The sequence below is a fragment of the Trichechus manatus genome, unplaced genomic scaffold (genome assembly GCF_000243295.1).
Source record: "Trichechus manatus latirostris isolate Lorelei unplaced genomic scaffold, TriManLat1.0 scaffold00052, whole genome shotgun sequence".
In the NCBI taxonomy this organism is placed as follows: Eukaryota; Metazoa; Chordata; class Mammalia; order Sirenia; family Trichechidae; genus Trichechus; species Trichechus manatus.
Window position 1 is genome coordinate 11,592,387 of NW_004443988.1, and position 16,335 is coordinate 11,608,721.

At 46.3% G+C, this 16,335-nt stretch overlaps 1 protein-coding gene across 1 annotated transcript in view; it reads left to right on the forward strand.

Annotated features, from left to right (window-relative positions):
• The window catches only part of LBH (LBH regulator of WNT signaling pathway), a 26,529-nt gene extending 19,447 nt beyond the window's left edge, over positions 1-7,082 (forward strand). Inside the window, exon 3 of the mRNA XM_004377652.2 lies at positions 4,242-7,082. Within this exon, the coding sequence (XP_004377709.1) occupies positions 4,242-4,430 (189 nt within the window). The 3' untranslated portion in view covers positions 4,431-7,082. The remainder of the gene's footprint in view (positions 1-4,241) is intronic.
• Positions 7,083-16,335: the final 9,253 nt, after the last annotated feature.

The following is a 16,335-nucleotide window of genomic DNA, read 5'->3' on the forward strand; positions in this document are numbered from 1 at the left end:
TAACCACATTTCAAGTGCTGAATAGCTACATGTGGATACTGCATTGGACAGTGCAAATAGAGAATATTTCCATCATCGCAGAAAGTTCTATTGGACAGCGCTGGTCTGTACAACCAATAATTCCAGTGTTTTGGTATCCTACAGATGTTTGTTCCTCCTAGAAGGTCCTAAAGCTTTCTTGACCTTTCAAGTGAATCCATTTGAGGTCCCGAAACATTGGAACCTGTTGGGATTAGAGGCCAGTTGACAAAGGATGCCTCTGAGGAAGTGTCCCCTGTAAAACTCACCATTACCAAGTTCAAATGTCTACTATCCCTAAACAGTGGGACCCGGGCTGTTCTTCCTGTGTGTGATCTCTATGACTTCATTCCATTTGTGAAGAAGGGAACTTGGTGTCTGTTTCGGAGGCAGCCACAGTTTCATCCAGGCCATCAGTCCTGGCAGCTGACTGTGAGAGCTGGCTGTGGAGTCCAGTGTTGGCAGTGAGGGGGAAAGTGCATGGCTGAGAGAATCCCAGCTAGGAAAAGATGCTTCTAGATATGCGCATCCCTGGGGCTGAGGGTGAGAAATGCCTCTCAGAGCCTCCCCATCTTCTTTTCCATTCCTCTTGGAGAGGAGCCTTTATTGCAGAGGGAATGGAAAGGGTTTTTGCCTTTCCTCAGTCCAGAGAAAAGGGGCACTTTTGGGTAAGAGGTTTAACTGGAAGCACAGGGGCAGCAGTTACTGCATGCAAGCAGCAGGCCAGGCTGGCCTGCCACCTCAGCCCTACCTGTCATGTGCTTGGCAAGTCCAACCTGAGTCCTTTTTTCCACTGCCTTCTCCACCCCGTCAATTGCAGTTTGCAACCTCTCATTTTTCTGCTGCCTAGATGATTAAAAAGCATGACTTAGTGGAAAAATCTTGACCTCCTTGGGGCAACCTCTTAAGCAGCTGTTGGAGATAAGATTGTGCTGGCAAAATACTCAACACTTTGCAAGGCTTTCTGTCTGTTTGTAAGGAAATGAAACGCTGTTTGGTTCTGGGTGCATTTTTGTTTTGGAGGGAGCTGCAGTTTTCAGAGGCATAAATTGGTATAATCTGATAATAAGGTAAAATCTCTGATGGAAGGGTTAGGTGAATTATAGTGATTTTTAAAAATACAATTAACAGGCTTTGTAGCTTTTTTTTTTTTTTTTGGCTTCTGGTTTGAGCAATTCAGGGAGCAAAGTTCTCCGGCAACTAAGCAGTAGCAGAAGCTCAGTGCTGGCCTAGCCCTGCTTCTGTCCCCTTTGCTCTTTCTTGGCTTAGGTGATCATAATTAGAGCCTGATGGCCACCTCTCCCAGCTGGGGAGCTGTGGCCGCGTCTTAGGGGACGCCTAGCCTGGGCTTGACTTATGAGGTCAGGGAATAGAAGATTAGGGTCCAGGATCTGAGCTGGGCCAAGTGTCTATCCCTCTCGATATTTCACAGCTCTGTCTCGGGTCCTAGAGGATTAGAACAACTGTCCAGACTAGGAAGCCCATTTCTGGACCTGGCTGTCTAGACGATCATCCCGGAGCCTGACCTGGGGCCTCCAGCACCTGAATGGCAGATAAGGCTGAGTCCTGCTTGCTTTCTCTGGTCAGTTTTCCATCTGTGAAATGGGGGTGTTGGCACAGTGGCATCCTAGTTCGTTTTCCAAAAAGCACAAGTGCTGGAAACAGTAGATCCAGGTTCAAATTCTGAAGTCAGAGGGTCTTACTGCTCCTTGGAGGTTGGAGGCCTAAACGAGATGTCTGAAAGACCTTTGTACAGAGTAGCATCCTTTCCGTTCCTTAAGGTTCCCCTGGCTCCCTCTCAGAGCTCATGCTAGGCTGCACTTATGTCCTCACCCCCAGGGAGGGGCTCCAAGCTCCACATGAGGAGCAGTGAGGAAGGGCCAAGAGAGGCCACCTAACTCCTGCCCCTTGGGCACACACAGGTCTGTGTGCACAGGACGGTCAGAGGGCAACACGTCAGGGTTGGCGGGTCATGAAGAGTGCCCCAAGTGCTTCTTCCCCTCCCTTTGAAAGCCCGGAGTCAGGGTCAGCTTCCCACACCCCTTTGACTCACTCTAGTACGGCTCCTCCCGTTTTGTTTTTCTCTCGGCTGCCATTACGATACTTTTTATGGGCCTTGTTAAGTCTTTAATGACACCCGGTTGTGCAGATGGCTTAAGACTTAATCCCCAGCAAGAGGCCTTTATTGGATAAATGGTTAATAATCACTTGTCTGGAGGGATTGGGAAGGCTTTGTTAAGGTTTGTGATACCCAGAAATTCCACTCCGTCGTGATGTGATCAGAGCATGACTTTGCTGGGGCAAAGTTGGGGTTGGGAAGGCCTGAGTTCATAGGAGAGCTTTCTTCTACCTCCTGGGAACAGAAGATACCTGTCTGCTGCCATGTGCCTGACTGGACCCACGCCAGGAACAGGCAGCCCCCCAGTATCTCTGCAAATATAAATCTCTACCCGCTGCAGTTTTTGCTTTTCTTTCTTTTGCTATTAGCAAGGCCCCTGGGGCTTTGATTTCCTCATCTATCAAATGGAGAGGTTGGAAGAGATGGCCTTGAAGGCGGATGGCCCAAGTGCCATGTGGGCTTCTCTCCCAGCTCTCCAGCATGTTACCTAGTGCTATGATTGGCCAGGGACCAGCAGCCCACTGGATTAAGTGCTTAAGCTGGTGAAGAATTGGGTCAGCTGTAGTCACAGGGCGGTGTGTGCAAAGGGAATCCACAGACTTGACCCTTGATTTTATAGCCTGGTTGGGGCTTCTGCCAGCTCTGGGCAAGGCATACAGTAGGCATAGAAAAAGAAGCCTGTTGATGGGACTCTGGAAAGAGAAGTAGACTCAGGTGTAGAGTCATCAAGGTAGTCAGGTTGTTCATAGGTGATAAAGGAGCCTTGGATTTTGTTTCCAGCTTGCCTGACACTGGGGCCATGCCCTCAACACTGATTTGGCTTTGATTTTAGAGTTGCTTTGGGATCAGGACTACTTGAGGGACAGGATGGTATTGGGCCATGGGCATAGGAATCACACAGACCTGGGTTTGAATCTCATTCCACCCTCACTCATTTATAGGTTATATGGTCTTGGACGGAGCCCTAGTAGTGCAGTGGGTAAGAGCTACACCTGCTAACCAAAAGGTCAGCAGTTCAAATCCACCAGCTGCTCCTTGGAAACCCTGTGGGGCAGTTCTGCTCTGTCCTGAAGGGTCACTATGAGTCAGAATTGACTCAATGGCATTGGGTATGGTCTTGGACAACCTACTTCTCCAACCCTGTGATTCTTTAAGATGATGTTGGCAGTACCTATTTTTCAGCATGGCCGCCTTGGTTCAAAATTATATATGTAGAGCACCTGCTGCCCTGCTCACGCTAAGTGCCAATGATTATTCTGGGAGGAATTTAATACTTTGGTGCTTGTTGTATGCTTTGGACCATTGGAGTAAAATGCTTGCTGCAAATAAACCAAAAAACCAAACTCACTGCCATTATTGATTCTGTTGATTTCGATTCATAGTGACGCTATAGGTCAGAGTAGAACTGCCCCACAGGGTTTCCAAGGCTGTAAATCTTTACGGAAGCAGACTGCCACATCTTTCTCCCACAGAGCAGCTGGTGGGTTCAAACTGCCCACCTTTCGGTTAGCAGCCGAGTATTTTAACCACTGTGCCACCAGGGCTCCTCCTTGCTGCAAATAGAGATGACTGTGGATGACATGATTTGGAATTCTTTTATCTGAAAATAAAGCAAAAAGAGTAAAAACAGAGCTACATCACCTTTTAGACTCAGTGGCACTGCCCCTAGAACTTTCAGCTTCAGGATTAGAATCAAAGTCTGGCCCAGAATTTGCTTGTGGGACTTTAGACAGAAGGCTGCTGCCTCCTGCCCCACGGGATCCTGAGGGCTGAGCACAGCTCCTGGCACATGATGGGCGCTCAGTACTCCACATTTACGTGAAACTAAGGAATTTGTCTTTCCAAATGTGTGAGTCCCTGGGTGGTGCAAACAGTTAATGCACATGACTGCTAATGGAAAGCTTGGTGGTTTGAATCCACCCAGAGGCACCTTCAAAGAAAGGCCTGGTGAACTACTTCCAAAAAATCAGCCATTGAAAACCCTGTGGAGCAGAGTTCTCCTCTGACAAACATGGGGTTGCCATGAGTAGGAGTTGACTCCATGGCAACTGGATCTTTTTTCCCAATGTTGACTTGATTGGGGCTCCCTGTGCTTTTATTGCAGATCTTTCCAGACCCGTCAGACTTTGACCGCTGCTGCAAACTGAAGGACCGCCTGCCCTCCATAGTGGTGGAGCCCACGGAGGGGGAGGTGGAGAGCGGAGAGCTCCGGTGGCCCCCTGAGGAGTTTTTGGTCCAGGAGGATGAGCAAGAAAACTGTGAAGAAACAGCGAAAGAAAATAAGGAGCAGTAGAGTCACTGCAGACTGCAGACTCCCACAGGTGGCACTAGACAGCATCTGGACCTGAACTGTGTTTTTCTCACCGTGATGGAAGAAGAGCGTGAGCCACAGTGGTTCTGAAAATGTCAACTGATGGCTTCCGTTCTGCACCTGCAAATCACAGAGTTGTTTTTGTTTTGTTTTTTTAATTTTCTTTTCTTCTTTTGAAATTTGTCGAGCAGTGGAGCCCTCTGTGACACTTGCAAGGCCTTCTGAGAAAGGAAGCTGCTTCAAGAAGGGGGCGGGGTGTGGGGAAGTAGATTCTGTTTTGAAGATCACTATCTGAGCTCAAGCAGGCAAGAGCCAGTGGTGGGATTCCAGTGGGCCTGGGACAGGGTGGAGGTGTGCAAAGAGAGCAAGGAACACTGGAGGAAGAAAGCAAACACAAGAAGAAAGGGAAAAGTCATGTCTTAAGAACACATTGAGCAGAGAGCTGCAGCCAGGAAATACTCCAGGAGCATTTGCTCTGGCTGCTAGGGCACCAGAAAACAAAGTCTTCATCTCTCTCCAATCTCACCCCCCCAGCACCCTTTGCTTTGACTTCAAGTGTGTCTCTCTGTCTGTCTGTTATGGGAGGAGGAAAGGAGAGCAGGAGTAGCTGGCTACTTGCAGACCAGCTGGAGGTGATGGGAGAGGGTGGGGAGGAAAGGAGAACCCTGTTCCTACTTCATCCTATTCCTCTGCTCCCAGCTGTGGTCAAAACCACCTCCCTGAGGTAGCCTAAAGGCTGAGAGGCAGCGCTCTGGAGCTTCTCACCCCTGAGTTACCCCTTGTTGCTTTCCAGCCCTCTTGGGAGTGGCCAGAGCAGATCCTGCCCTCAATGGAGGCCCCCACGTGGACACTTTGGTACAAAAGTCCCTCCTTCAACTGCTCCCCCCAAGACTGTTGCTTTCAGAGTCTGACTGGAGGCATCCAGTGGGCAGGGAGTTCTCCCAGGCTTGCCCTTCCCTCTCCTCACCAGCCCCCTCCCCAGCCCTTCTTCTCATTCCAGCAGCCTGACCACTCTGAGTGGGCTCTCAGCCTGTTCTTCTTGTGGGAGCTGGAGTAGGGGGCAGGGAAACATCTTTCTTTCTCTTTTGGTGGGGGAGTTTAATGCTGGTCCCTGGAGCTGGCAGAGCCTCACAGGTATGGAAAGGGTGACGAGGTCTTCCAGCAGCCGTGGGATCAAATTTGAGATGAACAGTTGTCACGAGATACATGACTTCTCCCCCAAGTTGTTCCTGGATGCAGATGGGAGGGAGGTGTGGTGAGGGCCACTCTAGTGACCCGCACTGAACTGTGGTTCTCATCCCTCCCCACCTCCCACCTGTCTCTGACAAGGGCGCCACAGTTAGGAACCACCGTCTGGAGCAGCACGTTGCAGAACAGACCCCTCAGACCATCTGGATCTCAGAGCAGGACTGTGTAGCCAAGAGCAGAACTGCAGAAGCAGGCAAGGCCGTCACCATGCCCCATCAGGCTTCAGTCAGGCCAGGCTGAACCTCATTTGGGACTTACATGTATAGTTGCATTTAAGACCTCCAGGCTAATGTGGCTCTGGAGAACGTTGTGGCAGGGAGGACCAGGGTGTGCTTTGGCCCGTCACAGGATTTGGTTCTGGAGAGCCGATCTCCACTCCCTCTCAGCTGCCTGCCTCCTCCTTCTCTCTTGTCTGCTTGTGCTACACATACCGATGGCAATAAATTCTTTCAGCTCCTTGCTGAAGTGGGAGAGGCCTGCAGCTGCCTGTGAAAGCAGGCCTCCCTCTGGCACTCCTTCTCATTCTCTTTTGGTGTCCAAGAGCCTTTCATCCTTACTCTTCCTTCCCTCCTAGCATTCCACATCCCTTACCTCCCTTTTTAATGGGGTCTTGCCTTTTCAAATCCTATGTTTTTGTGTCTCCCTCTCATCTGCTGCCCTATCTCATGTGTCCCAGTCTTGCCATGTGATGGGAACGTGCTTGTAAACTGTAACAAACCTACTTTGTGTATATGTGTGTTTGTGGGGGTGGTTTATGGTTTTTTGCTGGTTCCTAGACCACTTTGTACAACCATTTAGAGTCTGAGCAGGCCAGGGGCTGACAGCTAAAGCCAGGCCCCTCCACAGGTTAGCCTACTGGGGGGCACCCAGATGCTCTTGGACAAATGGCTGAGCTCCTGTCTGGCCTCCTCTTTTTTTTTAAGTAATACGTGTGTATTTCTACCTGATTGTATTGAAAAAATCCTAGTATTTCAGTAAAAACACCTGTTGTAAGATGAACCTCCATCTGTAACTTCTATCTGTTCTTTTTTGAGGCTCAGGGAGAAACTAGCATTTTTTTTTTCCAAACTACTTTTTGTCACTGTGACAGTTGTAAATAAAGTTTGAAAATGCTTTCCACTCTGGCCTGGTATCCTTTCTTTCCTCGTGACCAGACTGAGTGAGAACAGGAGGAAGGATTAACTTGCAGAAGGCTGAGTTGGTGTTGAGTCCCAAAAGAGATTCCTTATATATCTCACCTGCTAACCCTTTGAGGTGAGCTTCTCCATAGTTTTTAATCACCTGGCTGAATAAAAGTAGCCTTTTCTTCTACACCATTGATTTCGGCCCTGGATGCACATCAGAATCACCTGGAAAGCTTTAAAGACATACAGGTACATGAGCCCTGCCACTACCAGTTGCCGTCAAGTCAATTCTGACCCATGGTGACCCCATGTGTGTCAGAGTAAACCTCTGCTTCATGGGGTTTTCAATGGCTGGTTTTTCAGCAGTAGATCACCAGGTCTTTCTTCTGAGGTACCTCTAGGTGGACTTGAATCTCCAGCCTTTCAGTTAGCAGCCAAGCACCTTAACCATTTGTACCATCCAGAGCCCTACCCCCAGAGATGGGGATTTAAGTCTGAGTTGGGGTTCAGGCATTGTTATTTTTTAAAATTTCCCCAGAGGATACCTCCCTTGCCATGAGACCAGAAGAAATGGATGGTGCCTGGCTACCGTTACTGAACAGTTTCATCAGGGACCCAATAGATGGATCTTGATCAAAAGGATAAATATTGTGGAACAGAACTTAATTCTTACTGAAAACCAGACTTAATGGTTACATTGAGACTGGAGGGACCCCCAAAGCTATTGTCATGAAACAACTTTTGAACCTTGAACCAAAGCTGTCTCATGAAGTCATCTTCAAACTAAACAATCTACCTCAATAAAGAATGTCTGCCTTGAGTACTGTGTCCTTTTAAAGAATTACCCATATGAGAGTGCAATGACAACAGCAACCCTAAAGCACAGGAGAGAATTTTAAGGGGCAGAGAGTCTAAGTTAATGGTGGTGAGACAATACTGGCAGAGAGAGAATGGTAACACAATGCGAAGTACGTAAGCATTGTCAGTGAACTGTACATGTAAACATTGTTGAACGGGTGTATGTTTAGTTGTGCATATTGTCACCAAAAAAAAAAAAAATCTCCAGGTGATTCTAATGTGCAGCCAAGCTGCCAAGGTGTCCAACCACCTTTCTAAGGGAGGGTAAACACCCAAGATACATTGTAACATAGTTCACAAAGCCACTAACTCTATTTTTATGAAAAGGCTGGAGGTAAAGGGTCGGGAATGCAGCTAAAAAGCTCAAGCAGTCATTCAGATCACGTACTGAGTGCCTACTACTTGTCTGACGTTGGTGAAAGGTTAAGGTAAACAAAATAACAATGGGGCCTGCCCTCACGGTCCTGCTTAGTGTAAAATTAAGTGACAAATATGGTGAATGCAATGAAGAACACAAAAAACCAGGGTGCTATGAGAGGAAATATCATCGGGGAGGGGTTCAGGAAGGGCTCGGAAGAAGTGACAAGGAGGAGTTGGGCAGATAATGAGTGGTGGGGGAGGAGTGTGGTACGTGAAAGGCGCTCCAGGCAGAGAGGACAGCTGGCAATGAGCCTGGCTGGTGAGGGAGGGCAAGCAGTGCGAGGAGGGCCCTCAGGCTGGGCGAAGAGCTGGGATTCTGTTCTAATTGCAGTGCCTAGCAGGCCATGATTCACATTTTCAAGCAATCATGGGCTCTGCGGAGCTGGGATTGTATGAGGTGAGACAGGATGCCAGGAGACAAGGAAGGAGTCTTTGTGGTGGTTGTGGCAAGAGGAGGTGGTGGTTTCTGGTAGGGATTTTTGGACACTTTTCTAACCCAAGGCTGGATGTTTTTGTCTTCACCCATCCTACATCTGGGCTGCTAACCATGGTGCCTGTAGATAATCAAGGAATCTGTTCTGAGGCTGTCACCCACTATCACTAGACTATCAATTCATTTAAACATTCCCACCACCACCACCAGTGCTGTAGAGTTGACTCTGACTCATGGTGACCCCATATGTGTCAAAATAGAACTGTGCTCCACAGGGTTTTCAGTGGCTGATTTTCTGGAAGTAGATCCCCAGGCTTTTCTTCCAAGGTGCCTCTGGGTGGACTCGAACCTCCAACCTTTCAATTAGCAGCCGAGTGTGTTAAGTGTTTGCACCACCCAGGGTTTGCCTGAGTGAAACCATTAGACCAAATGGATCTGCTGCCCAGGGAAGCCGGGATCCAGTCTGAGCATAGCTTGGCAAGAATCGACAATCTCCATTTTGGACTGTCCCTCTGTTTCACTCCAACAGTGTGAGAATGAATTTTATTAGAGGGCAGCCTTCTTGAAAATAGTCCTTCAGAAAACTGTCTTTATTTGAAGATGACATTGTTCAAGTCAAAAAGTCTATGAAATCTACAAAAAGATACTAGAACTAATATGTGAGTCGCAAGGTTGCAAGATACAAGATCAATATACAAAAATCAGTTGTATTTCTGTATACTAGTAGTGAACAATTGGAAACTGAAATTTAAAATGCCACTTCCAATAGCATCAAAAAAATATACACCACTTAGGAATAAATCTGACAAAAGATGCACAAAATATGTTCAATGAACACTACAAAACGCTGCTGAGAGAAATTAAAGAAGACCTAAGTAAATCGAGAGAGATACTGTGTTCATGGTTCTGAAGACTGGATGTTGTTAAGATATCAGTTCTCTCCAGATTGATCCATAGATTTAGCACAATCCCAATAAAAATCCCAGCAAGCTTTCTTTGTAAAAATTGACAATCTGATTCTAAAATTCATATAGAAATGTAAATGACCTAAAATAGCCAAAATAACTTTGAAAAAGAACAACTTGGAGGACCCACACTTCCCCATTTCAAAACTTATTATGCAGCTATGGTGATCAAAACAGAGTGATATTAGTATCCCAACAGCCATATAAATCAGTGGAACAGAATAGAGTATCCAGAAATAGACCTGCACATGTCAATTGATTTCTCACAAAGCTACCAAAGCAACTCAGGGGAGAAAGGATAGTCTTTTCAACAAATGGTGCTGGAACAATTGGATATTCCCATGTCCCAGCCCCTAGGGACAGAAACCTGAGTTTTCACTTCTGCCTGCCATTGTCTCCAGATGGCCTTCTAGACAGAATAATTTTTTGTTTGGAAAAATTAAATACCTTCAATTAACTCCATCCTTTTTCACCATTGGCTAATAGCTTCCATACTACCCTGCCCCACCCCAGTTCACCTTCTTTCTTCCCAAAGGAGGAGCTTTGGATGGCAACTCATGACCTTTGCTGTGTTAGTCAGGCTGACTTGCACTCATGTCCTGGCTTGGCCTTTCCTTCAAGGATCCTCAGTGTTCTTGTCTATGAGATGGAGATAAGTCTAGAACCTCAATCACAGGGTTTTGAGGATTGAGCACTCAGCAGGTGCTCCACAAGTTAGCATTTTTTTCTATCTTCATCTTGAAGATTTGGCAGCTAAGGAGCTAGCCCCTGCCTTCCCTTCCCTGCTTTTTGGCATGGGTCCTTTGTGCACACCAAAGTCAAAGGCAGGTTCAAGGTGAAGACACCAGCCTACCCCCAAATGCAACTCCCTTAGTCTGCCTTTTCTTGTTCATCACCCTGAGAGAGAAACAACACAGAGAATAAGAGAACTCTAATGCCTTCAGGTCCACCAAGAGATTAAAGAGACGCTAAGTCTGTCACCACGGTGGGAGTAACATTCTGCCAGGCTTCTTTTTGAAGAGGTGATAGTTGGGCAGAAACCTATTTGAAGTGATGGTCAAGCTTTGTGTAGACTGGGGAGAGATTCCAGGTGGAGGGGACAGCAAATGTAAAGGCCCTGCAGTATAAATTGGCTTGACCCTTTTAAGGAATGTTTGTGAAGCCAGCATGGCTGTAGTAGAAAAGAGAAAGAAGTAGCTGAGGCCAAATGTTATGGAATGGTACCTTGTGGGCCTAGTAAGGATGGGTTTTAGAGTCACTATTGCCAAGGGTTGTATTTTTTCACCTTATTTATTCAAAACTGTATGCTGAACAAATAATTTGAGAAGCTGGGCTATATGAAGAACACAGCATCAGGATTGGAGGAAGACTTATTAGCAACCTGAGATGTGCAGATGACACAAACTTGCTTGTACGGCATTGGGCAAATCCACAAAAGACTTTTTAAAATGTTAAAAAGCAAAGATGTCACTTTGGTGACTAAGGTACAACTGACCCAAGCCATTGGTATTTTCAATTGCCTCATATGCATATGAAAGCTGGACAATGAAAAAGGAAGTCCAAAAAAGAATTGATGCATTCAGATTGTGGTGTGAAGAATATTGAATATACCATGGACTGCCAGAAGAATGAACAAATCTGTCTTGAAGGCAGTGCAATCAGAATGCTCCTTAGAAGGGAGGATGGTGAGACTTCATCTCACTTACTTTGGACATGTTATCAGGAGGGACCAATCACTGGAGAAAAACATCATGCTTGGTAGAGGGTAAGCAAAAAAGAAGAAGACTCTTCATGAGATGGATTGACACAATGGCTACAAAAATGGGCTCAAACATAGCAACGATTGTGAGCATGGCACAGGACTGAGCAGTGTTCCATTCTATTGTACATAGAGTCGTTATGAATTGGAGCCTACTTGACAGCACCTAACAACAAACATTGCCCTTTCGAGAAGCTCTTGAGAAAGGAAGCAAGCTTACCAGGCATCCAAGGCTCTAGAGATCTACTGGTCAGCACTTCCAAAGTTGTCTGGCCAGTGGCAACTGGAAATCAGTGCTGATGGACCTGAGGGACTGTCACATCCCAAAGGGGCTCTGGATCATCAAAGGAGAAGTAACTCAGGATTAGGTAGAATTCTGTTTATACACCTGTCTTCAAATTACTCTAGGATGGTGGGGCTCTGAGATCATTCTCCTGGATCTGTAGCTCAACCCTGCCCCTTAGTAGTTGTGTGACCTTGGGCAAGTTACTTTTCTTCTCTGTGCCTCACTTTCCTTATCTATAAAATGGGTATAAAAATAATACTTACCTTGTAGGGTTGTGGTGAGGTTTAGATGCATTATTATAAGCAACATGCTTAGAACTATACTAGGCACATATTAAGCGCTTAGGAGATACCAGCCATTGTGATAGGCTGAATAATGCCCCCCCAAAGATCTTCACATTCTAATCCGAGGAACTTGTGAATGTATTATATTACATGGCACGGGGGAATTAGGGTTGCAGTTGGAATTAAGATTGCCAATCAACTGACCTTGAGATGGAGAGATTATCCTGGATTATTCAGGTGGCCCCAGTCTAAATACAAGGGTCTTTATAAGTGAGAAGAGGGAGGCAGAAGGGTGAGTGTCAGAGAGAGATGTGAAGATGCTACACTACTGACTTTGAAGATGGAAGAAGGGGCCACGAGCCAAGGAATGCAGGCACCTCTAGAAGCTCGAAAAGGCAAGGAAATGAATTCTCCCTAGAGTGTCCAGAAGAAACACAGCCCTGCTGACCCATTTTAGGACTTCTTACCTCCAAAACTGTAAGATAATAACTTTGTGTTGTTTTGAGTCACTACATTTGTAGTAATCTGCTACAGCAGCTATAGAAAATGAATACAGCCATTATTATTGTGATGATGATGATGATGATGATGATGATAGTGATGGTGATAACAATGGAGATAAGATAGACTTCCTGTGTGGCTCCAGATAGCAGAGTGGCAATGAATGGGCGGGGTTGGGGACAGGTGAGGTCACTCTCCTTCCTAAGAGCCCACACCTTCCTAAGGCACAGAGTTCTCTCTGGTGTCACAGGGTGGAGGTATTTGTCAGATGGAGGGGGCACCACTGCACTGGGAAGGGTATAAAACCCTTATTCTAGAATTGTGAAAATGAGTGGTTCATGTGTGCTATGTTAATCGGTATGGACTATGAATCAGAATACTCCTTAGAATACTCCCTTCTCTCTGTTTACCTAGAGAAATGCAGATCATTTGCAGTATTTCTTTTGCCATTTTCAATCAGAAAAACATGAATTCACTCTTTCCTAATATTGGCTGTACAGAGCTATGGGTTTACCCTCATTTTTTCTAATTCTCTCCACAGTTTCGCAAAATGTAATCTTTCATACACACATGCACACACACACATATATAAACAAATCATATTTTTGTTTTTCACACAAAGTACTTTCAACAATAATGGAAATTATAAAGGGCAGTGGAATTTGGAGGCCTCATCTTTCAAATCCCGTCACAGTAGCAAATCAATTGTTTGCATTTTAGTTTCCTTTCAGTCATTGTCCCTTATACTTACCCAAATATACTCAATGAATATAATTTTTTGCTATGAAATAGGCATTTCCTGTGTGATTTTACAGAGGAGGAAGAGGAGGTCAGAGCGCTCTGAAATAGGCTGACTTTGGAACCAGAAAGACGGAGTTAGGATCGATGGTGTGCTGGGAAATGTGGAATAGCCAGCTCTCTGAGAAAAAAACAGTCCCTATTTGTAGTGTCTGCCCTGGCATAAATGTTCCCACTGTGGCTGGTTTCATGGAATCTTGACAAGACACAAGCTAGGGTCAGTGTGAGCCTGCCCTAGTACACCTCTAGGGCCCCTGCTCCACCACTTCCAAGCTAGGAGAAGGTGGGCGAGCTACCCAATCTGTCTGAGCCTCAGCTTTCTTTTCTGTAAAATGGGTGTAGCTGAAAAGCCAGGGCAGTGCCTTGTTTAGAGGGCCTCCATAAACTCCAGTGCTCTTCTTTCATTTGGGAAAGAGAAATAGCTCCAGAAAGAATTATCTGGTACAGTATTTTTCAAACCGAATCATGACTCATTATTGGGTTGTGAAATCAATTTATTTGTGAGTTGTAACCAGTATTTAAGGGGGGGAAAAAGGAATAGAAAAGACTAGAACAGAATAGGAAAAGTCAGAGTGCAGCCTACATGATAAGAGTAAGTGTTGTTCCCTGAAACTTTAGTTTTGCCCGTATGTGTGTACAAATGCATGTACTGGGTCATGAAAAAAAAAATTTTTCTTGTCAGGAGTCACAGTCAAACAAGTTTGAAAGCCAATGACCTGGTGAATCCAGCTTTCTAGAAAGCAGTGCTTTCATCTTACAGAGTTGTAGAGTGGGAGAGGGGCAACCAGAAAAAGTAGATTTACACCCCTCTCTCCAAGGAAATGGGGCTGGGATCCCCAAGGACAGTGTCTTGGTGGCTGGTGTGTAGGGGACAAGCTAGGGAAGGCGACTGTGCCCTTGGCGTCCTCTAAGGCTAGGCTTGGGCCCTGGCAGCCCTCAGATTGTTACCGCAATAACGCAGATTGGAGCCGCCTGCCACAATAGCCAATTCTGAGACAGGGGTGAGGTGAGCAGCAAGATGTTTATTATATATCGACATATAGGAGACAGGTGAATAGATTCCTCCAAAAAACCCCACTGGAGATCGGCTGAAGTCTTTTATAGGGACAGGATTATGGATCTTTTATGGTAGTTTTTCTTTGAGGTGGTGATGTCTTAGATCAGTTAACGTTCCACTGGTATTCTTAGAGGTTATCTGGTGACATCTTTGGGGATTATCTGGCAATATCTTGCTTACTCTTGTCACAAGATGGATGCTTTGTTTGGTTTTTCGTTCTTAGATCATTATCACTTGTTTTCTACCCTCCAGGGAGGAACATCTGTTAATCTTAAACCTTTTTGTAGAGACTGGAGAAACAAGATCCTGAGACAATGTGGTGGTTAGCAATGGGGGAGTAAACAATAGTGAGCCTCCGGGCCTTATGCAGCCTCTTCTAAGATGGCACTGAGGAGGGAGGGAGCCGTCGTGAGGAGGAGGAAGCTGCACAGGAAACCCCCGATGCTTGCTCGCAGCTGCTGGGACCCACCGCAGCAGCTACCAGACAAGCAACAATAGTGCTGTCAGATAAAAATAACCCATGGGGTCTGCAGCCCTGCCATGCAGGGGCAAGGGCATGCTGTCGAGAGGACTAAAATGTCCCCAGGCTAGGGCTGGGGTCACGCTGCTGGGCTCTGTGCTGTGCCTTGATTTCCTGGTTGCTAATTAGAGGGTAGTTTTCCAGCCCCAGGTCATTTGGGCTGGTGCAAGGAATGGGGCCACTTGCCTCCAGGGTCTCTGCTCCGCTACTCTCTTGGGTAGGGTGATATAAAAAAAGTCACTCATGCTAAGACCTTAGGGTCCAAATGCACCACTTCTCCCAGGTGGCCTTTCATCTGAAAAGAGGGCCCCAGGAGGTTAACCCAAAGGAATATCTCAAGGTAGGCAGCCCTCAAAGCTTCTCCCTTGCCTATAGCTGGGTCTGACCTTGTGCTGACCCTAACGCACCTCCTGCTGGTCCCCAAAGGCCTCTCTCCAGACTGAAGAGACAGGCCCCCTGCTCCTATCAGTGCCTGAGCTATGCCAGCCCAGCCACCCTGTCCTCCCTCACGCTGGAGGATGCAAGGAGGAGGCGAGGGTCACACTACGTGCTATTTTCTCAACAAAGCCTACTGAGGATCAGTAGCTGGTTCTGAAACAGAGGGACTAGGATCCTGCTTGCTCTAGCCTCACAGTTCACTGGCCAACAACCCAGTTTTAGCCTGGTTCTCAACCTCCCTTGCCTTTCCCCGGAGCACCCACCTCCCCCAAGGACTAACAATATTCATAAGGAGACTGTACTAGACAGTTTACAAAATACATGTACAAGGTTTCCTAACCTGGGGTTCATGGATAGGATTCAGAAGTGTGTGTGAACCTGAATGGGGCAAAAATTACATATGTTCTCTCATTAACTACTAAGGTCCCTGGGTGGCACAAACCATTTGCGCTTGACTATTAACCTAAAGGTTGATGGTTCAAACCGACTGTCATGGATTGAATTGTGTACTCCCAAAGTATCTGTCAAATTGGCTAGGCCATGATTCCCTGTATTGTGTGATTGTCCACCATTTTGTCATCTGATGTGATTTTCCTATGTGTTATAAATCCTACCTCTATGAGGTTAATGGAAACCCTGGTGGCGTACTGGTTAAGAGCTACAGCTGCTAACCAAAAGGTTGGCAGTTCAAATCCACCAGGTGCTTCTTGGAAACTCTATGGGGCAGTTCTACCCTGTCCTATAGGGTCACTATGAGTTGGAATCAACTCCATGGCAACGGGTTTGGTTTTTTTTTTTTGTTTTATGATGTTAATGAGGCTGGATTAGAGGCTGTTACATTAATGAGGCAGGACTCAATCTACAAGATTAAGTTGTGTCTTAAATCAACCTCTTTTAAGATATAAAAGAGAGAAGCTAGCAGAGAGACATGGGGACCTCATACCACCTAGAAACAAGAGCCAGGAGAGTAATGCATCCTTTGGACCCGGAGTCCCTGTGCTGAGAATCTCCTCGATTAGGGAAGATTGATAACAAGGACCTTCCTCTAGAGCCAACAGAGAGAAAGCCTTCCCCTGGAACTGGCACCCTGAATTTGGACTTCTAGCCTCCTGAACGGTGAGAGAATAAATTTCTCTTTGTTAAAGCTTGTGGTATGTCTATTATAGCAGCACTAGATGACTAAGACACCCACCCAT